Source organism: Pseudorasbora parva, chromosome 6 (genome assembly GCF_024679245.1).
Source record: "Pseudorasbora parva isolate DD20220531a chromosome 6, ASM2467924v1, whole genome shotgun sequence".
Taxonomy (NCBI): domain Eukaryota; kingdom Metazoa; phylum Chordata; class Actinopteri; order Cypriniformes; family Gobionidae; genus Pseudorasbora; species Pseudorasbora parva.
Window position 1 is genome coordinate 23,089,301 of NC_090177.1, and position 23,380 is coordinate 23,112,680.

General features: G+C 39.0%; 1 protein-coding gene across 4 annotated transcripts in view; it reads right to left on the reverse strand.

Moving 5' to 3' along the window:
- Positions 1-23,380, reverse strand: part of rerea (arginine-glutamic acid dipeptide (RE) repeats a) — a 190,101-nt gene that overhangs the window by 75,769 nt on the left and 90,952 nt on the right. For all 4 annotated transcript variants that reach the window (XM_067446263.1, XM_067446262.1, XM_067446259.1 and 1 more), the window contains 2 exons: positions 21,755-22,220; positions 6,447-6,517 (listed from right to left, as the gene is read on the reverse strand). In XM_067446263.1, the coding sequence (XP_067302364.1) occupies positions 6,447-6,517; positions 21,755-22,076 (393 nt within the window). In that variant the 5' untranslated portion in view covers positions 22,077-22,220. The remainder of the gene's footprint in view (positions 1-6,446; positions 6,518-21,754; positions 22,221-23,380) is intronic.

The following is a 23,380-nucleotide window of genomic DNA, read 5'->3' on the forward strand; positions in this document are numbered from 1 at the left end:
CCAAATTAACAGGAGGAACAAGTGAGGGAGGCAGACAGAGACAAAGAGGGTAGAGCTGGAGGATGTGATTGACTTGAGGATAAAGGCTTGTGCTGTTTATGATCGATTTGGTGCTGAATTGTCTTTGTGTCTGAGCAACCCCTGAGAGATCTTTCTCTTTCCGTCTCACCTCTTCTCCTCAAAACCAACAACATCTCAAGGCTGTTTCCAGCCAATAGAGTGTCAACAGGACTCGCTACATAGCTGCTTTTCCTATTAGCAACAGATACTTAATTGAATATGTCACCCTCATCACATTAATACAGTGTATGTCTTATGCACACCACTAATGGGCTGAGGCCGTAAAATAAATACACAGAGGCTGTCCGTGTCCTTGATATCAGTATGCACCACTGGCTTTTAGACACACAAAATGGTGCTGAGCTAACAGCGGCCCATTATCATAGCTAACCTGAGCAGGAAAGTCCTGTATTGTAGGAGATACATGTATAGCTCATCTCTACTTAAGAAAGACAAATCTGCAAATTTACACAATATTATGTTTGAACAATATATTTTTTAAAAAAGCTGTAAAATTACCATGGTACCATAAATGTTGCGGTTTTAGCTCAAAACTCACAAACACATAAAAATAAAAAACCCACAAATTATTCTGGTTAAGCTTTGGATTAACCAGAATCACAACGATATAACTGGAGACAAAAAAGGCAAAAGAGGTATAAGAAAATATGCAAAGATATACATATCTCATGAACCTTTGTGAATGACCGTGTAATAAGTAATAATAATAATAATAATAGATTTTATTTATAATGCACTTTTCATTCCGAAGAATCTCAAAGTGCAACAAGGGGGGGGGGGGGGGATAACAACAAAAAATGAATAACAAGTAAAAATATAAAATACTACAAACAATCAACCAACACAGAAAACAGAACAGAAAACAGAGCTGATGGTGAACAGAAACAGAGCTGATGGTGGAACAATAGTACAATTGGTAACTAATGGTACAATATAAAAATATGGAATTATAATCAGGCATTATTAAAATAAAAAAATAAATACTCAAATGTATTCTTGTGATGGTAAATCTTATTCTAGTCTTCAGTGTCACATGATCCTTCAGAAATCATTCTAATATCCTGATTTGGTTCTCATGAAACATTTATATCAATGTTGGGGAAAAAAGTTGTACTGCATTATACTTTCCCCCCCCCAGGATTCGTTGATGAATATAAAGTTCCACAGAACAAAAATTTAAAAAATTGAGAAATCTGTAAATGCTGCAATAAACGCAGTTGTACACACACGGTTTTCATTCCTACCAAGGCAAGTGAGCGCTTGTGTGAACAGAAATATGGGCGAGATGGACTGAAGAGATGCATATGGCAGCAACTTACAATATACCCACCCCTTTTCCCCCCCAACTAATCTCTTTTATTCTGTCTTTACCACAGAAATGTTTACAAAAGCTCAGTCAGCTGTGCCTTAAATCACAGTGTGTCTGAAGGGGTGACCGTGTGCGCTCACAAACAAGGGTGGAGGCACCTGTCTTTGTACATCTTTAAGCCCATTTAAGCAGGAGGCTCATTCAGAATATCAATATGATTGAGGGGGGAAAGAAAAAGGTTGAGTGAAAAGCGTGTCAATTAATGGTTTAATTTGGACTGAGTGAAGGGTTGAAACATCTCTGTGACGGTGTGAAGGTCTGCGGTTGTGTGTGTGTGTACATCAAGATCCAAAGGTGCACACACACACACACCACAAAAAAATCTCATCGCTCAAAGAGGGCGGAGAGATCGATTGCAGCATGCAGGTTTTCTCTGCGGTGCTAACTGGATTCCCAGGTCATTAGATAAAGTACATGGGGTGACGTTGTTCAACCCTTAAGACTAGAGGAGAACCATATTAATGAGGTTGTTTTGCCAGAAGCGAGGCAATTTCCTCACCTCGCGGCAGAAGAGGGTCGCTGAGAGAGAGGCTCATGTGACGCTGCAAGAAACAGATGCTTTCAAACACATGATAGCAAAAATACGGCTAAACCGGCGTGTGAGACGACCACAGAAACCGGTCCTCCAGAGAGCAATGATTGTTAAGCATGTAATGAATTCACTTTATAATGTAGAACCACTCTGTAAATCTGCTAATGCTGGAAACTTTCCGATACCCTCATTTACCATTATGGCCTGCTATACCTTTCTGCCCTACTCAGTACAAGTGAATGAATCAACCCAGCGTTAAAAGCTTAAGAAAGGGAGAGAATGCATGAGGAGGGGGTTGAGGGGGGTCAGGGCAATTGACCTTAAGGCTTTTCTACCATTTCAGTGGACAGATGCTCGCATCCCAATTAAGTGGAGAGGGGTGGCAGCAGGCGTTCAGAGGTGAGCATCCGAGCTCTAGCTGCACATTCATTACACTTGTTTCAACTAAACTGAACATTTCCACAGCCATGAAAAAATTATTCCACATGTTGATTGATAAAAGAATTGCACTAAGAAGGTGCAAGATGACATTTCCAAATCTATTTGAGTTGCATCGTCTCTACATACACACATACATGCATTTATATTCAAATTTTCAAAAATGTTATTTTATCATTCTCCATTAAAACCCTTTCCAAATGTATGATTTGTTTGAATTAGAAAGAAAATTAAAGGAAAAAAAATCAATTCACCAAGCTTCACCTGTTTGAAGTCGATAGAGTCAGCAAAGTTCAAAAGTTAACGTTTCTGAAGGTTCCAAAACAATCACCTAGCAACTATACCTTAAAATCCTGGTTATAATACCAATTTGAGACACCAACACCAAATCCACACAAAATATCTATAGGAAAAATATTTTTTAATCATTTTTAAATCAACTTTTTTCCCCACGATACAATTGCTTGAATAACATGAATTAATTAAATAGTCTATTTTAAGACCTACTTTGGATCTAAAATAATGTCACACATCAGACATTTTTCCCCAACAGTTAACCAAATGTAAGACACAACAGACAATGTTTGTGTGAATACTTGCCAAGACAGATATTTTTAAATACTATAATTTGGTGTATGCGTGTATACTGGGATCTCACGCTGTCTGAGGCGTCTTAGTGTGCAAATGTCTGATCTGTCAGTCAGCATGAGTAAGATCGTTTTCATGAACAAAAGGAAGTTAGTACTCTCCATAAATATATATACACACACACTTTCATTAGGGATGCAACGACTAGTCAATAAAATCGATAATGAAAACCATCGACAACGATTAGTCGGGTCTGCTCTCTGTATGCAAAGCTTCTACCAGTCGGGGCAAATTACAGCATTAAATAATGCATTTCTATGGGGAAAAAATGCATCTAAAAACAGTGTAGTGTAAACAAAGTGAGCTGATGCAAGAAAGGTATCCAAGTGCCCAAAACATGAGAATTCTTTATTTTAAGCTCCAAGAAAATGTATTAGTTTTTAACATACCGTCATGAGCCTTTGACAGATGCATGTGCATCCACTCATTTTTACAGGTTATATCCACTGATCTATATAGAAAACAGTAGTTAAATCCTCGTCTATAAATGCTACTAATTCACGCGAGTAATTCCATTTTGCATGAATGTGTACACGCATGCACGTCAAACATACAGAACGCAGTCGAGAGGAAGACAATTAATATTCAGCACAAAACATTCATTTAAAATATCTGCTGTTGGACGCTACTTTAAAAAAAAAAAAAGTTAACATCTAATCAATTATTTTACTAGAGTAGTGACTGTAAAAGGATAACAGCGTGTGATTGAATATACTACAGGATAAAGAAATTACAGTGACAGATAAGTGTAAGTGTGTGTGTGTGTGTGTGTCAGTTTAATGCAGGGATATAAACTGTTCTTTTGCACATGTATAACACAAAACATCCCATTATGGAAAGTAACAATGGTTTTATTATATTAAAACAATTTTTTATCAATACACCATTTGTATAACCACACAAATACAATAGTTAAACTATGGATCTGAAGCAAAACCATGGTTAATTTGTGGTTTCTATGGTAACCATGGAATAACTACAAAAACCCTGTTACTCATTCATTTATTTTTGGGTCATTTTTGTAAGGTTTATTCACTGTGTGCGAGTTCATAGCACTCTACATTGGGCAGGATGTGAAAGAGTGTGTTTTCTCAAAATAAAAACTGGGCTTTTTATCCGATTAATCAAAATCATTAGTTGCAGCCCAAATTTTCATACATATTAGGGCTGTCACCATTAACACGCAATAAATTTAAAGTCCTTAATGTGTTAAAACAATATAAAGCAATAAACGCAAATAAATTACAAAAGTACGTAAAGCTGCATCATTAATATTATTTTCGTCACGCAGTTAGATGATCTTAGGAGTTTATCACAATCACACTGACACATCTACAAGCACCCGTAACCCTGGTAGGAGGAAATTTCCCTTCGAACTGTTCGTTAATCAGGCCATTTAAAGATGTTAAACTCTGGGAAAGTGTTCAGTGATCCAGTAACTTGATCAAATTCATTAAAAGAGTCCAAAACAACACTAATGTAAATAAGGCCAGGCTGATTACATCAGACATATCAGAGAGAATGGATTCATGTTTTTTGCATAGATCTCACGAAGCATTTATGTACAGACACATTTCAGTACATTTGCGTTGTTTCCACACAATTTGGGAAGGATAATGTTTGATTTGTCGTGTACATTGTTGTGTTTAGTAATTGTAGGCTTACAAAGCGGTTGATTTAAGAGTTTTTTGGGGTGTCTGTGTGGTCAGTTTGTGAGAATCACCCTTCAATCTGATTGTTGTTTACTTTTCTGGATACAGAAAATAATGACTAATGTGTTTAATGAGATAAATGGAATATGCTTCATTTCATGCCAAATTTACAATTAATCGCAATTAAATCACACAACACAAGTGATTAATCATCTTTTTTTTTAAAGTAGCGATTGACAGCTCTAAATATATATATATAGAGAGAGAGAGAGAGAGAGAGAGAGAGAGAGAGAGAGAGAGAGAGAGAGAGAGAGAGAGAGAGAGAGAGAGAGAGAGAGAGAGAGAGAGAGAGAGAGAGAGAGAGAGAGAACCATATAATACCAGTATCCAATCAACTTCACAGCCAACAACATTGATGACCATCGACTAATGAGAAGGATTAAGGCTAGGAAAAAAAAGCTAGCAAAGAGGGCCAGTGAAGTCTTGTGACATTTACACCCATCAGACAAAGACCCCTAGATCTGCACTTAATCAAGGAGAAGATAATCACAAAACATACTATATGTTATTCTTGGCAAGAGCAGATTCTGCTGCCCTCAGCACTCTTCCAAGCAATCCGATTACAGGCTGCTTGCATGCCCGGGCTCTGGCACGCTCACGCCTACCTACCCTCCCTTCCTCTGCACATCCTTCTCACTCATCCAGCCAGCACTGAACCCCCCACTTCAGCTCCTGCGGCTGTCATAAGCCAGCCTGCCCTGTGTCCACCCCCTCCCATCAGCACCTTAGCAGTTCAGTACCATTAACAAAGCCTCACGGGTCTTCCTCCACACAAGGGGGGTGGGGGGCAAGCCAAAGGACCTCTTGGCTAATTGCATCCTGCTGCGGGGAAACAGCCATCAGAAAAGCCATAATGTGCTTATTTACGTGGTCACTATGTTGAGATAACGTTATGTCACATCAAATGTGGCATCCATGGAAGAAAAGAAAAAAAAACACGTACTATGCGGTCACTGGGGGAAATAAATCATGGAAATATATAGGCCTAATAAAGCAGACTGAATCTAAGGTGGTTTTGCTCTTGCTGATCAATGTGTCCTTTTGAAGATTCAAGTTTTTTTTAAGTAGCTGATTAATAATGCGTCAGCAAAGATCAGATCAAGTGTTGAGAACTACGATCTGGAAAAAGGAGTTTTTCTTTCCCTTTCTCTCGCTTTTTTTAATTGATCAATTAACGGCATGTAAAACCAAGCTGGCGCTACAACGTAAACATGTGTGAGCTAGATGAGGCTTTGTAGAGAATATCTGGGGCTCCACTTCACACAAGCTAATTAAACTTGTAAATCTTAGTGTGTTGCAGGCTGGTTTTCCTATAGAGTAAAAAACACAGGCATTAAAAGAAAAAAAAAGCCAACTGTCAGCACAATTCATTTCCAAAAAAAGCCTGGTTAACCAAGTGTACAGGAAAAATCTAAATGTATGAAACAATTCTCAATATTGTCGCAGAATTGCTCCTGGATATCAACAGCAACTGGCCATCTCATTGCAAAACTATACTAAAATGAATCAAAGCAATTACCCACATTAAACCTCTGTTTTTGATCCCGTTTCTGATGTATGGAAAAAGATAACAAATGAAACAATGACAACAGGGTTACATAAGGGCCAGCAGAGAGGGAGCCTTGATCTGGACAGATGAGGGGAAGGAAAAGCCGAGTCAACTCACCAGCTTGAAGTCCTGAATGCTACAGATGAAGTAGGGCGTGTTCGGCCGTCGGCTCTCTATATACACACAATCTGTGAGGATGACAAACAAGAGTGTTACCAACATCATTTAGACTGTCAGAGAAGTCTCAATTATCTTAATTTTTTCAAACCTGACAAAATCTGTTTCCCTTTGTAAAACACAACTGGAATGCGAGTAATAGGATTAAAGGGCTTTTGGATGCAGGACAGTCTGCCCTTTCCAGAACAAACATCAAGGGGAGTATGAGAAAGCAGGTCAGTATCATTCCAACAATTATGCGATGGCAGGGGTTTTTGTAGAGAAGAAAACACAACAACCCAACACGAGAGACAATGTGAAGCTGATGCAAAACCTATCCTAAATTACACAAACATTTTGTAGCTTTTCCTCCTCTGAAGTGAAGTTGTGCAAAGGGCCTCTGTGTTTAAATTAAATGTGACTGGTGGTATGGCCAGGTCATGAACCTTCATCTCCTTAACAAAAACATTCACACTGCACAGCCCCAACAAGAGAAAGCAGTTTAGCTAAGGAGACGCACATACACGCACACATACTTCCTTCCTCTGCGGTCAATCTGCCAAACATTTGTAGAGTGCGGGGGATGAAAAGATCACCCTCTTGTTCCACCCGCTTCTCCGCAGAGAGACAATCTGAGGCGCTCTTGAAATGGAAAATACTTCAGTGCCGCGCTGTACCGACATCAAAATTACTGTGAGTTATTTGGGGTGGGGGGTGGTGGAAAAGATGTCTGTTTAAAAGAAAGGGAGTGTTCGAGCTGTTTGCTAGATAAGAATCTTATTTACACAGAAGAATGAGCCTCCAGTTTGAAGACAAGCATTCTTTGATAGTTCAAATGTGTTGAAAACACAAAGAGGGCTGTGCTCGGCTGCTTGGATCACCCTCTGTCAGACTCTGAGGTGCCAGCCACCGCTCCATTCAAAACACTCATTACATTACATTGCTATTTCACACTACAAATCCATTTTACACTGGCAACCAAGCCAGTATTTGTTACCTAGACTGACACCGTTCAGCTTGAGATGAGGTGATGGGGTTGCTCTGGTTTTAAGTTAACATGAAAATCAAAACGGACCTTTTTTTACTTCAATAAGACATTCCTAGTGCCAAATTCGTCAATTTAATCAAAATATAATAACTTGCTCCACCTCTGAAATGACCATTTTTTTGATAACATTACCTAGGCCATCTAGTCTATTAGATAATGTTAACCAAAAGCCGAAAAGCTATTTTGATTCCAGGTCTCACCATTCATTTTTTTTATCGTTGAATATACGGTTTCAGTCCAAAAAAAGTCACTATACAAAACAAACTGCTCACAAATACAATTTAATGTTGACGTTAACTTACAAATAATTAAGGGCATACAACCTAGTTGATGTCACAGGCGGAGCAAGTTATAACTTTGCTTTTCTGATGACGACATTAAGCCAAAATGCTATTTCAGCATTTAAGTCTGGTTAAATTCAGGTAGGCAATGCCCACTTGTCATGATTCAATCAACTTCTGGTCGCATTTCATGTTGACTTTTTTTTTAAAGCAACTAAAAATGTAAAAGAGCTGACTCAAAAGCAATTTGAAATTTTAAAAGCAGAGATTAAACATCAGCTCTCAGCAGTGGCATCTTACAATGAAACAATTTTTTAAATAGATCAAATGTAAATTAATGTCAGTTACACTTACAAATGTCGTCACATTCCTGGTTAAATAAACAATACATTAAACATTAAAAAAGTACAATTCTATTTTGTATTCATTAACTAGTTACTATGTAATTCTTAAAAATATTTTTTTTAAACCAAGTAAAAATCAAAAGTTGGTGATACGCATTTTTACATTTATTCTAAAACAATAACTAACAATATAAATTATATATATTTTATTTGTGAACTGGTGTTCAGCTGTTCTTTTAATAGTCAACTTATTATTCAGGCAATTTCAAGTCTGATTTTGGCATGACAAATCAGTGATATCTAACTGGCTGAGATATTTACTTCTTAATTAGTCTTCCCTCATGGGTCAAAATGACCCGGAGCCCTTAATTGATACTTTTTTGTCCAGAAAGATTATTTAATGTTTTACATTTTATTTACCTTTAAATGTTATAATTTTTATTTTAAAAATGTTTTTAAGTTTACCAACAAATAAATAATTTAAGTACATTTTGCTCATTAAGCAGCACATAATTGAACTTAAATTCAAAATAACTTACAATTTCAAGCATAAACCCTTTAATTCAGCTCAAAATATTTTACAGTGGGTGTTTTTGCTGAAAAAACATGATATTTCATGACTCGACACTAGATGACCTTGTAGCTCCATATGGAGCATATGAGCCATTCCACTGGGTCCTAAAGTCATTTAGCTTCAGTATGAAATTAGATATACAGTATTAAAAAAAAAATTGTTTGAATTTTGAGCATTTTTAGGTTTTTCTATGTGTACTGAAGATGTGTTACTTTTTCAAATTGCAAACAAATGATTTTCGGGTCAAAATTACCCGAGGAAAGAATGAGGGTTAACAATTATTTTGTTCATTCAGACCTATTTGCAAATATGCACAAAAACAAGAGGTGGGATTTATAGCACAAACCAATCATAGCGCAACAGAGGTATTGCCTCCTCTCTAGCTTTCCCCTATTCATTCTCAATTACCCTTCACCAAACCCGGTTAAGGTAGTCTGTTTTAAGTCAATGGGCTCAGGGGAGGAGGGTATCCCACTTTAACTTTACCTGCGGGTGTGACTGTTGGACACTGTTACTTTAGAAAAAGAAGTGATTTACATCCTTTTTAATGACTCTAAAGGTCCTTTCACACTGGACACGATTTTGACAAATAATTTGTGTAATAGTTTTATTTTTTAATCAGCTGTTTGTGTAATGAGTACTTCCACATCAAACGTGAATTTTGTTTTTCTAAAGCTTGTGACCGCAGCTATAGAAAGTGAATGAGTTGTTATATGTCTGTGGTACTTAAATGTTTACATTTTGACCCAACTGGAAACAACTTCTCAGGATCGATCGGTTCCCTAAAGTGTTTGTCTCGTCAGATGCGGTGCTAATGTTACTGTCTCTGGAGGAGCGCCTCAAATTGTCCCATGGACTTTCGAAAGTAAGTGTGGAACCGGCCAAGATTAAGTTTTAGCTCCTGTACAAGATTAGCATACTCCCCTTAAGACTATCTGTTCTTTAAAGGGATAGTTCACTTTAAAATGAAAATTCTGTCATCCTTTACTCACCCTCAAGTTGTTTCAAGTCTGTATGAATTTCTGTATGAATGGCTCCAGTTAACTGTTTGGTTACTGACATTCTTCAAAATATCTTCCATTGTGTTCAGCTGAAGATAGAAATTCATACAGGCTTGAAACAACTTGAGGGTGAGTAAAGGATGACAGAATTTTCATTTTAAAGTGAACTATCCCTTTAAGACTGGGTGCACCCAAAACCACCTTCTCGGTCTTTTAAAGAGGGGGTGAAATGCTGTTTCATGCATACTGAGCTTTTTACACTGTTAAAGACTTGGATTCCCATCCTAAACATGGACAAAGTTTCAAAAACTAATGTTGGACGTTTGATGGAGTATTCGGTGTCATAAATACCGGTTTCTCACACGTTTCTGAGAGTTTTTTTTTAGTATGGATCGGCTTAACATCGACAGAGCGGAAGCTCCTTGTATGGGCCGTAGGGGCTCTTCTCCCGGAAGAGTGCGCGCGCGAGAGGAAATGCACGCCCATAAACACTCGCTCAGCTGCAGATCCACTCGTCCGTGCAACACTTGTGTCACGCCATGCTCCACTTTATTCCTATGGGTGACATCAAATGACTTTAACGCCCCTGCATAGCATTCCGGGAATGCAGCACTGCATTTGAACTGATTTGAGCGCAGAAATGATGGGAAGCTTCACAACATCGTTTCAGTCGTGTCGCAAAAGTGGATATCCACGGTCACTGCTGTCAGGGCTTCACAAAATCAACAGTTACCAAAGAAGTGCGTTTTTGACGGAACGGTCCCAGCGATAAAGGTTCACGGTCCTGCTTTGGAAGCAGGCAGTGAGTAAAACTGATTCAAATGTCTGTGTTGTTGGCTATCGTCACGTAAGTAAACATCAGTAAACAACACGATTGTGTATAACGTTAGTTAATTTATCAATGGAGCATGCACACCATAGATGCACCAACATCTATGGTGTGTGTTTAAATACATTTGTTTAGCTGACAGCTATAGGTGTCAGTTTGTTTATTGTAAAACCACCCAAACATAAACCTAGCGTTCTCACAAAGCGTGCTTCGTCATTCAAATGCGCTAACGGTTACTCCATTGTTGTTCTATGTATAACGTTACACTAGTCTGAAGTGCAAAACCGTTTTGCTTGCTACTGCTAAGGTTTAGTCGCATACAATAGTCCATAAACCAAATCATGTCATCATAAACCACGAGTAAACACACACAAATGTTGACAGCCCACTAAATACACTACAGTACATACCACAGAGACGGACGTCCTGCTGTTGTTGCTTCTCCTGTTCAATTTATTTCAGCCTCCGGATCTGATTCTGGATCATATCTGTATTAGTTTAATCTGATTTAGGGTAGCGTTTTCTTCTCCACGCTTGAGGACGTCACCGCTTTGGGTGCGCTAGTCATTCTTTAGCTCCGCCCACACGATACGCCTCTAGGCGCTCAGTTTTGTTCGGAAAGACCCGGTACAGCCTATATTTCTTTTATAAATATAATAAAACTAAAGACTTTTTGGAGATATGAAGGATGCAATACTACTCTATAGGTACCCAAGATTGACATGAGATTGACTGAAACTGAGTGTTTCACCCCCTCTTTAAAGAAAATGAAAAGCTTGTCTTCACTGGATGATAAAGTGTCCGTGTTTTCTCAGCTGTCGCTGTGAATGCTTTGGAATGTTGGAGCTCTGTAATGTCACATACATTGCAAATTTGTGTCACGACTGATGTGAATGGTTTTGACGCGAAATCTTTGCATGCGAAATATTAACTTTTTTCGCTTTGTTTTTCCATTACGCGTCCGGTGTGAAAGGGCCTTAATGCATTATCTGCAATGTTTTTATTTTTGTATTTTCTCTTTTGTATTTTATGTTATTTTTGTATTTTCTCATCTGATTTTTTGAGGAAAGACGCCCCTGGACCTCAGGCCATAAAACATACATCAACATACGTGATAAAATACAAATAAACAGCTTGGATTTTACAGCTAAACTCAATATAGAGTTAAAAAATTGGTTATCAGAAAGCTAAATTCAAAAGTCATAACAGACTCCTGAGCCATAACAGACTCCTGAGCCACTTTTGAAGCTAAATTCAAAAGTCATAACAGACTCCTGAGCCCATGATTCATTCACACTTCCTCGCTCATAAACAAAGGCTATGCCACATGTTAAAAACACAAGTCGTGCATTAACAAGCAAGTGCGACTCCACCATCTTGTCTCCAGTTAGCTACATTCGTAAGCAAGTAGTGTGTGTTGATGGCGGGGTTGAGCCTCGCAGTTTCCCGACAGCCATATCTAAACACACAGCTTCTGGAGCGTGGCACAAAGACACTCACACTATGGCGAGGATAGCAGCCTGTGAGTGTGTCATCGCTCTAAGCACAGATCTGGAGATGCTAGAAATCTTTGTGTCTCTGTAGTGCTAAAACTGCATAGAGATAAATGTTTATCTGAACGCTTCAGTATTCCAGGGATGAATTCACGTAGCATGGGCTGAGGAGGCTAAAAGCTACTACTAACAAAATGAGAGCGATTCCGTTACAGCCTTCTTAGTGCACATCTTTTATTTATTTGTTTTGTTATTGATCTCATTGCATTTATCTGTTCAATGCAGCAGGCCGAATAAAGATATTTAATAGTCTGAGCACATTTTAAACCATTTGAGGGGTGGGGGGGTGGGTGTTAAGAATGCAAGGGGGCCATTTTGAGTGGGTTGCATGTGTGACAGGAAAGGATTGTTATCAGAGCTAGTCCGCATAGGGTATTCTAAGTCTTTATAGTGTGTTATGGGGTGGGCTGAGCTCTACCCATCTGGTTTTTTTTTCACCTGGGCTCATTTTTTTCATTTACAAGATAACGTAAGTGAATATATCCATCAGAGCCGTGACTGACAGCCTTCCACAGAGGGGGAGGGGAGACTAAAGAACAAAAGAGACAAATCTCAAATGAAATGAGATGACATGTTTCAGAACATCCCAGGCGGTGTTGAGGGGGATTTACCTTTGAGAATTGTGGCTTATAGTCTCTTAACCCGGCTGGTAGATTCATTTAGAGGAAATGGATTCCCAACATACTGACAAGGCAATAGATATCTGTGCTGTGAGCCGAAAAGAAAATACTGGTCTGGTTTAAAATTCTTCCTACGGTAAATTAAGCCATAAATGTGACTTAAGCCACAAAAAAAAAAAAAAAAAACGTTTTTCACTATTTCTGTATTTTTCAAAAAAATTAAAGGGATAGTTCAACAAAAAATGTAAATCATCAATTTACTCTCCCACAAGTTGTTCTGAACGTGTAGAAATTTATTTCTTCTGCTGAAGATATTTTGAAGAATTTTGGTAACCAAAGAGTTGATGAGTCCTACTGACTTCCATATTATGAAGAAAAGAAAAAAAATACTATTGAAGTCATTGCAGTCCATCAACTGTTTGATTACTGACATTCTTCAAAATATATTCAGCGGAAGAAAGGCATTCAGAAAGGTTTGGAACAACTTGCGGGAGAGTAAATGATACATTTTTATTTTCGAGTGAACAACCCCTTTTAAAGAATTATATTTAATAATTTCCAGTTAATTACTATAATATTTAACAAAATTAATTATAACAAAAACAACATGGTCACATTTATCATTATTCAGCTTTTTCCATAGACAAAATCCAATCATTTTAATAGGAATCCACGCAATTGTTAATTCTGTCAGGACAACTATCGTCAAAGATGATTGTTTGACTATTAGCATATAGTTTGGATTGGCGGTATGTTCCTTTCTGGGCAAGAACTCTCACTGACCTTCCAGAGCTGAAGCTATACGCTTGATTTTCATTTGAGGGCAAAAGATTTCCCCATGCAGATTTTGCATCGGGAGTTTAACTTGGTCACACATTTTCCTGCCAATGGAAAGCTGCTTGTTTGAAAGTGACTTCTGCCTGAGCTGATCATACATCTCTCGACCACTGACATTAGGTATTGATCTTTTGTGGACATACATTAACATTGTGACAATGTTAAAATTAACATTGTAAGTTCAAAGACATTATTAACGCCAACGTTTGCGGTCTCGAAATGTAAAGAAAAATATGTTGGCCAAATAATAAAGCAATTGTGATATGTCAATATTTTAAAATGGACAAAAAGCATTGCTAAAGCCTGCAAAAACCTGTCAAAAAAAGGTACTTCTCCTACCATCTGTGAAACTCGTTTTCAAACAAAAGGATAAATTGTGTTTAATATTTTACAATGATGGTCCTCACTGGCCGTGGAGAGTGGTGAGGCTGTAATTTGTGCTGTACTTTGAGAGTGGACCTTTAAGACTCCAATCTGTTCAGCTGTGTTCCAGCCATTTTGTGCTTTTAGAAGCCCCTCTCCATCAGACAGTGAGAAGGCAGAGAAAAAAAGGGAAAGAGACTAAAAGAAAAAGAGAGAGGAGTGTCTGGGGGAGGGGTGTATAGGATTTGAGGGGATGTGTGCTGTTCTAGGGCTTTGTGGACTCCCAAATGCCTCCCACAGGCCGCAGGTCCCAGCTCTCTCTTTCTCTCGCTCTCTCTCTCTTTCTCTCTCTACCTGACTCTCTCATTCTCTCTTTTAGTGGCCTGAGAGAACGGAAGAGTGGGGGCTTTGCAAACAGCACAGATCCATTATCGACCACTCCACTGGAGCAGCATGGCCTCATCCTTAGATTGAGATTTATTGAGCTGAAGAAATAGTCCATCACACACCGAGATGCATTCACACACGAATTCACACACACACTTAAAGAAACTGACAAAACACCCTAGCGGATGTTAGTTGATCTGTTTGCAGGTATTATTTCTCAATGAATATTCATGTTGCTAAGTGACGGGTGACAATACATGCAGAAAGGGAAGAGGAGTAGCACTCATTCAATCGTCCTCCTTTTCCGCCGAGGCTTATTGTTCACTCAGGCATTCTTCTAAACCGGTAAAGCGTGGCTAATTTAAAACACACCTTCACCGATGAAAGAGACCTGTCCTGCTTTCCGTGTCAATCCAGTTGCTGTTTTAATCCACTCCACTTCTAAGGAGGAAGACTGGGACACAAAAAAGGCTAAAGCTAAATATTAATATTTCACAAGCACTAAGCTGTTTCCTTCAACAAAAAAAAGAGCCGTGTTACTGTCGATAATACCTTCTGCAAGGTGATGCCTTGGCTCATTGTTAAATGCAGACAGTCGCTGTGGTCATGCTTATCTTGAAATTAGTAGCCAGAGGAATGCAATAATAAAATGGTAGGGGTTTTGGACAAGGCGCTGACTTTACACTCCATGCGTCACATTCACACCCCTCTTCCTACATGACCGACAAGCAGCGAAGTGTCAACCTGCACCACTCGTGTCACATCGTACTGGGAAGTACTTCCGTGCAGGTGCTTCAGCTGGCACCAATGCCCCGTGTCAGGAGGAACAGGCCGGTCTTAACCCTGCTCATCCAATTTACACTGCTGCTCATTTCCTTTGCCTTGAGACCTGCAGCTTCAAACATAGACACACAAAGTTATTCAGCTCTTCTCCCACATACACCCTGTCAAGTTTGCAAATTCTCTCATAGCAGGAGATTAATACCTTCGGCCCAAATTATCAAACAGTATGCAGCTTTGCCCTAAGAGTAGAAGCCAGAAAAAAGTTGGCTCCCTCTGGGCCAGGAACAGAAGCCGTTTGACAAGTGTGGTACACTTAGTCTATAGCAGCTTTCTAATTTGTAATTGGCAGGTGGCTCAATTTCACAAAAGCCTCTACAGTCTCAGTCATACAATGCTATACGAAGGAAAATTTCAGAATAGATCTGGCTCTTTTATTTCCAGCAATCGGCTTGGTAGGGATTTCTCGGCACACTGTTTGAAATGTTGTAAAGGAAGAATTTTAGTGACACTTAAGCCTTTTATTTTGGGAAGAATACAATTTGACATATGGAGGTTTAAAACTAAACAAACATGCCTAACAATATGACTTTGTACATCGTAAATGCTTTGGGTTCAACACTGCTAATATGCAGCCACTCATAACAGAGTTCATTTATCTATAGAAATATTAAAAGGCACAGAAACAACTTGTTCTAAAGCTCCAATATTTAAATTCCTGTCGATATGATTGATGACCAATAAATAGCCAATATTTAAAAAGTTAATATATTAAATATTTATATTTATATATTACATACACTATTGCATTTAAAATTAAATATCAATTATTTTAAAATCACTACAAAGAATGTAGTATGAAAAATGGATAATCATTTGGGAGATCTGCTAAAGATTACAGTTAACTGTTACCAAATTACTGTTTTTTAAAGATTAACTTTAAGTGAGCATCAGATGATGGAAAATAATTGTACATACAAATGTCTTCTATTTTTTTACTTTAAGTATTTAAAAATGTTCAAAAGAAATCAATAAGATAAACAATGTGGTACAGATACAGCATACGTCGCTAGTCAGTTTATGGGTCACAAACTAAATTATGACCTTTCGCACACAAAAAATCATGAGTGACCCTTAGGGGGCAAATAAATGCTACATGAGGTTAAAATGTAAACCCATTTGAACCCATTTGATTTAATTTAAACAGCAAAGCTTCTGTTCTCCCCTTCAAGACAAGGATATGAGGGTCCCCTTTTCGCCTGCTCTGCCTCTGCCTGCTTTTCATCCTCCATCTCTCTTTCTGTCTGTCTAAATCTTGAGACAGCTGGAAGCAGGGTAGAAGACATGCATGGAAAAGTTGTCTCTACATGGGGTGATACTGTTGCCGTCTCCTCAGAAGAGCAACAGGGAGATGAAGACTGCTGCTTGATGACTCACTCAGGTGGTCAAACGCTGTTAGTCTCACCTCGCTGAATAATACATGACTCTAAGCCAAGAGAGCCTGGTTTCTCCCCCTGAAAACAAACGGAGAAGTTTATTTCAGCAATGGCTCGAACGCCCTTTGCGAAGGTGGTGCATGTCCATTTTCACCCCACCAAGTCTATTGTGTTATTTTTTGACGGTGTTCCAGGGAAAGATTTGAAGCTTTGCTCGCCTGTTCGTTTTTCTGTAACATCTCTCTACTGGATCCAGTGAAAAACACGAAACATACACCGAGCTGCTAATCAGGCAAAATTGCGAGCAGACAGAGAACCAGTCTAGAAATGGCATTTGTGAGCTGACGAGGAACCACTCAGCTCTGTTTGGAGGTGAGGACGATGTGTTCAAGCTCCCGGTGGAGATCTGCAGGCTTTGGGTGGCTCTGTAATTAGGTGACAGCTGTCCAGACACCCACAGGCAGCCGAGAGAGAGAGAGAGAGAGAGAGAGAGAGAGAGAGAGAGAGAGAGAGAGAGAGAGAGAGAGAGAGAGAGAGAGAGAGAGAGAGAGAGAGAGAGAGAGAGAGAGAGGGGGGGGGGGATCTCACATCTTTAGGGACGTATTCATCTCTACTCAGCCTTTCGTAAATTTAACATCTAGACCTCCACCTCACCATCATAACCCCCACAATAAGCTGTTATAAAACTCATTTAGCTGCCTTGCAATCTTAAGAAACCCGCTGCCTAAATAAACCTCAAGTGGCTGAACTGGAAATTCACACAAACTGAACCCTTTATGTGATGTGTACAAAATAACAAATAGCACATTTACACAATGTCATGTTTAATGTTAGCATGTTGCCAAGCTAACCACATAATACTCTAAAATATATATATTTAAAATAGCATGTGCAAATATGGTTTGTTTATTTTTTTTCACTGGCCTTGTCACAATGCCTCCTGGGCATTCTGAGATTGCCTACACTGGAAAGAATACAAGCAATACTGCCTTGGACATTAGATTGGGATGTACGATATCACTTCAATTATGACTTACCGAAAATGTAATAAATGTATACATTGTTAAAAATTATTATTCATCTATTATTACTATTTTTTTTAATAATTTAAATGATGTAAATAAATACTGAGAATTAAACTAAATTGAACAAAATAAACAAAATTCTCCTCTTCTCTTTCTAGTTAAACTACTAAGTTTTTGGACATTGAATGGCTTTTATAAGGTAAATGTGACATTGTTTACAAGCTGCTTTGACATCTTTACGCAGCTAAAAGACTGATAAACACTGAGCAATTATGTGTGACATGATTCGGATTTCGGCAAGTTGTACTGTATCTTTTAACATACCTTCTGATGTTCATTCCTGTTTTTTTTCATGTTGTAACTAGTAAAGCAGAAGATATGATTGGTTCACATGCGCTCCTCCGCGCTGCTGTTCCTGAACTTGAGGCGCTACAATGACCTGTCAGGCCAGAGCGCCAAAAAAGCGAGAGAGATGTATCTGGTCTCACTCCAGTCTATGGGAAAGTAGCCAATTTTCAATTCTTGAGGTTTGTGACCCACCACAACCATGAAAAAAAATATGGATCTACATGATTTACATACACGGCATTTTATTCAAAACAACAAAATTTGCAGAAAAGCGGCTAGTTGGCAGGTATGAATCACTCTCTAGGTAAGCAGCCCACTAGGTTTTGGATGAGATAATGTGCACCATGAAGCCCACCACAACTCTCAGCAGAGCCCACTGTGGACATTCACCTCTCTTTATTGTCAGCATTCTCATCACATGGGTGGGAGAGGTACTCATCCAGCCAATCCCGCTTGATGAGCTCTCCATTTTAAAAGCCAAATGGCAGCCAGGGAGACAAATTGCCGTCACAGTACAAGGACATTGGTGCGACTGCAGCTTGTAAAGACGGACTGCAGACAGCCATGGCCAGCTCACAGAGGCCTGAGTATTGATCTCATGTGTGTATAATCTCCTGGCTGGATCCATAAGCTGCCTCTGTGTAGCGAATATCCGCAAAGCTACAGGGAGACTGGACACGAGAACGCCACTCAAAGGCCTGATCGATTCAGATGCTTTACTCTTCCATCCGAGCGGCCCTGTCTGCAATACAAATGCCTCTCTATCTCTCTCACCCCATCAGTATCACACTCACCCCTCTTCTCCTTCCATTTCTTCCTTCCTCAAGAACAATCAAACGATGAGACTACGTGCTGTTTTTTCATTTTTTTTCAGACATCCTAATAAATGCACAAAAAATATTGGCGGACAAAATGTATGAGGGAGATCTCCGTGTTGGCTTTCAATATTACTTCCTCTTATCTAGTGTCATACGTGCACGCAGCCGACTCTCTCGAGTCACAAAAGCAATTATTGTCTTGTTTCAGTTCTCTCCCTTGATTACACTCTCTCTTTTTCCGTTGGCTTCTCGCCGTTTTTAATACCCACTCCAAGGGTGGCCAGTTTTACATATTGTGTGTCACTAGACAAATATAAAAGGATTTAACATTTAGTAGGGTTTAATCCAGCACAGGCTTTGTGCCTACTTAAGCCGCCCGAATCAAATCTGATTGCAATAAGGCTGCAGTGACTGACCACAAACCGAATGTATGCACATACGGCAAGGCCTGCACGATTAATCGAAAATAAACCTGAAGTCGCAATATGGCTTAGCACATTTATGAAATCATATTGGCTGTGAATTAAACACATGTGCTGTGTGTTTAAGGGTGACTTTTACATTCAAGCAGCTCATGATCCAGTTTCAGTGTTTCAGGCCTGCGTGGTTCACAGAAAACACAAATATTACAATAGCAATGTTATTTTTCATATTTATTTTTAAATATTTTATGAGAGTAGTAAATGTAAAGGGATAACAGCGTGTAATAATGATAATCATAAATAATTGTAAATAATCAATAAACATATTTATGCAAATTCATAAATTTGTCCAAACTGTACAGACCTACAAACAAGCACAAAATTTAAAATTTTAAAGGTGTCATGAGCTGTCTTTTTTAAATTTATTTATACTGTTGTCTGAGGTCAACTAATGATGTTTGTGTGGTTTTTACATTTAAAAACATCATAACCAAGTAATAGCCTATTTTCTACACTGGTTTTGAGGCTCTCTCCAAAATGCTGGGTTTTGATGGGCGTGCTGCACTGGAGACTTGGAAGTAAACGCCCACGGCTAAGATTGGATAAGATTTGCATATTTAATGAGCTTAAGCTCCCCTGTCAATTCAGTTCACATGAGAGAGGAGAGAGTGAGGGAGAAATGGCAGCCGGAAAGATTTTCTCGATCACAGGGCCCGTAAACGTCTTTATCAATCAAACACAATGATTTATTGATGATTTATTTTTCATCGACCCACGATTGATTGGACTATTATTTTTATATTACACATAGCCCGCAAGATCGGACCATTTAAGCGCGAACCGCGCACACCGCCCTTCAGATGTCAACGGGGGGGGGGGGGGGGGGGGGGGAACGCTACACAAGCAAAACGCTACACGATTAACAATGCAATACCATCACATATAAAAACACGTTTTACTCACATCGGTGTGTTTCACCATTCCTGTCGGATCGATTTGTTTACAAACGATCCCGCAGTGAACTGAAATGAACACCACTGTCTTCCCCACGTGAGCTGAAACTTCATTAAAAATAAAGTTCAACCACTCATTCCTAATATTAGGATCCGAAGGAAGCTTATGCAGCGACTGTGTTCTTCCACAACCAGGAATAGCGCAATATCCTAATCTTCCTCGGCATGTTTATTTTTGTTGACCAGCTAGCACAAGCTCTCCATGAGTCGGTGGGCGAGGCTACTGAACTACACGTGCTGTAGAGGCGGTACTTCGTCGAGCACTGACGTCAGTATGAAGCACAGGACCGTTTGTGTCTGAGTGTCTATAAAAGCTTTTCTTTGACTAGCAAGGAAGATTTCAGCTCTGAAACTTACAGGATATTCTTATATTACCGTGACCTTTTATACATCAAAAGCTCAAGGGAAAGTTGATTTCTCAATTCATCGCCCCTTTAAAAATATTGGAGGGGAAACACAAAGTTATACAAAACAATGCCTCTGAAGCATTAACAGATAACACAAAGAAAAATGCAAGTTTGCTGTATAGACAGCATAATGCAAATTCTTAATCCTTGGATCCCCAAAACAACAAACAACATCTATGGCAGTGCAATTAAAATCCATTCCTGCCTCTTTTCTTTGAAATAACCAAGGCACTTTTTAAGGTGCTGCCATCTTCAAAACCATGGTGACCATCGCTTTCTATTATTTACTGCAGCACTGACAAAATCAACGAACATGCCTCAGACGTGTGTGATTCAACTCTCCAAAACAGAGCAGGGAAGGGGTCTGCTGGGTTATTACTGAAAGAGTTTCAGCAACTGTGTTTTCAAGGACCTTCAGCAGATAATGCCTCCAACCCGATTCCACAGGGGCAGCGCGGGGGGTGGGGGTGGGGGCAATCACACCATTCCCCTCCTTCCCCCTCCTAGCAAACACATCTCGGCTAAGCAGAAGAGATGGAGTGGATAGAGGAGAATGGAAATTACGCAAATGGCTATAATTTGACGTCTTCGCATTAAATAACTAAGCATACTGCTTGACCTTTCAGTTGCTGCTAAATAAATGAAAGACACAGCAAGGATGATTTAGAACCATGGCAGCTGTGCTACGGAGCCGTGGTTTGCCCTCCACCGGAGTGTTGACATTTCCCCCCAGTCTCATGTACAACCAATTTCTAAACAGCAGGTGAAAGAGAGGCCATGTTTACAGCGCAGGAAAAGGTTATTGCTCTGGTCTAGGCTCAATCTCAGCACCTAATAAAGACCTAATGTGGACTGTTTCGCTGTTTCTGCCACTCAGTGAAAAAATAAAAATAAAAATAAAAACAAGAGCCATGCATGTGCTTTGGAAGACTAAGTGTGAAAAATATGACCGTTTCAAATACCATTTCATCTGCATTTTCATCAAGCAGCAGTGAATTTGTTTAGTCAAGCACAGCAGCCAATGAAAATGCATTTTTTTCATCCAAGAAATGGATGATGTGACATGTTTATGCTACATCAAAGCACCATTTTCAGCAACACATACAACCAAATACAGTTTGCTGTCCAAATAGCATGGTTATTTAATGACAAACACAACATCTTGAATACGACCAGAACTCACCGCCAGGTCTGTAAACAATGTCATCCTCTGTAATGAAGGAAGTAATCTCGCCGTTTTCCGTTCGCTCGTAGCGCGACTTCTTCTTGGGCAGCTTCTTCTTGCTTTTCTTGGTGGCCTCCTCGGCGGTGGCGGCCCCAGGCGTTTCGTTGTCGTCGTCCTCACTGTGTTCGCTTTCAGCATAGTTCTTAGCACCGCCCTCCAGCGTGCAACTGCGCCGGGGCCGTGAGCTCTCGCTCTCTCGCGTTTTGTCCCGCTTCTCACGGTCTCTGTCCCTATCCCGGTCACGCTCCCTCTCCTTGTCCTTCTCTTTGTCGGCAGTCATGATTCGCCACGTGCCTTCTTCTGTCCTCTCACGGCTGGGCCTCCGTGAAAGGTAGACTGTGAGCCTGGGCTTCAGTCTTCTGAATTTACCAATCAAATCCAGGGAAAATTTGGCCACACCAACAACCCCAGAGTTTCAGAAGAGCTGAAGGGAGAAAAGAAAAAAACAAGGACATTGTTAGAATAGTAATGAAGTTACCCTTTTTTTGTCCTATATATTCATTTATTAAAAAAATTATTTAAAAAAAAATTGAGTCATATGATATGGGTTGCAACAATTAGTTGATAAAATGCAGTGACTGTAATGGAAATCATCGATAACCATTCTCATTGTCGATTAGTCGGGTCTGCCCTCTGTGCACGATAAGCTTTCACTAGTTGTGCCAAATTACAGCACTGAACAACACATTTTTATGAACAAAATGTGCATCTAGAAATAGTGGAACAGAAACAGTGAGCTGATGAAGGAGGTACATGATCCAAGTGCCCAAAACATGAGAAGTCTTTTTTTATCTTAAAGAGAATGCAGTCGTGTGTAGTGTAGTGTAGTGTAGTGTGTGTATCGGGTCCTCAGCACAAAACGTACATTTTACAGGTTATATCCACTGATTTATATAGAGAACAGTAGTTAAATCATCATCTATAAATGCTACTAATTCAAGCGAGTATTTCCATTTTGCATGAAAGCGCGTCCTGACAGAACATTCCTGCCCTGGAGACCATTTCTCTTATCTGCTAACACTGAGTTTACATTTTTGTTTTTTTCTTTAATATTATTTTAATGTAGTGATTTAAACACCTTTGGCTTAGTAACTTTTCGCACAATGTATAGCACAAACAATTATGGTTTATTTGTGGTTATCATTGAGTAACTACAATAACCCTGTTATTTATTGATTTATTATTTTTTGTTTGATTTATTCAATGTAAAACCATGGTTAATTTATGTAATGGTAGATATATTAAGGTTTGTTGGAAGGACTGTGAATATATCTACCATTACATAATTACATTACCATTATACATCTACCATTCCTACTATTACATTACCATTAGTGAGATAAATGTCATTGTTTGAAGGACAGAATTAGGCAGAATGTGGAATAGTGTATTTTGTCAAAATAAAAAAAATGCTTTTTATCCGATTAAATTAAAAGCAGCCAACTAATCAATTATCAAAATCCATTAGTTGCAGCCCTAATATGGATTAAAAATGTATTTTATTTTTTTGTTTTTATCTAACATCACAAAAAAAAACATTTTTGTGATGTGAAATTTTTGTGAAAATGATTACAGAATAGAAAA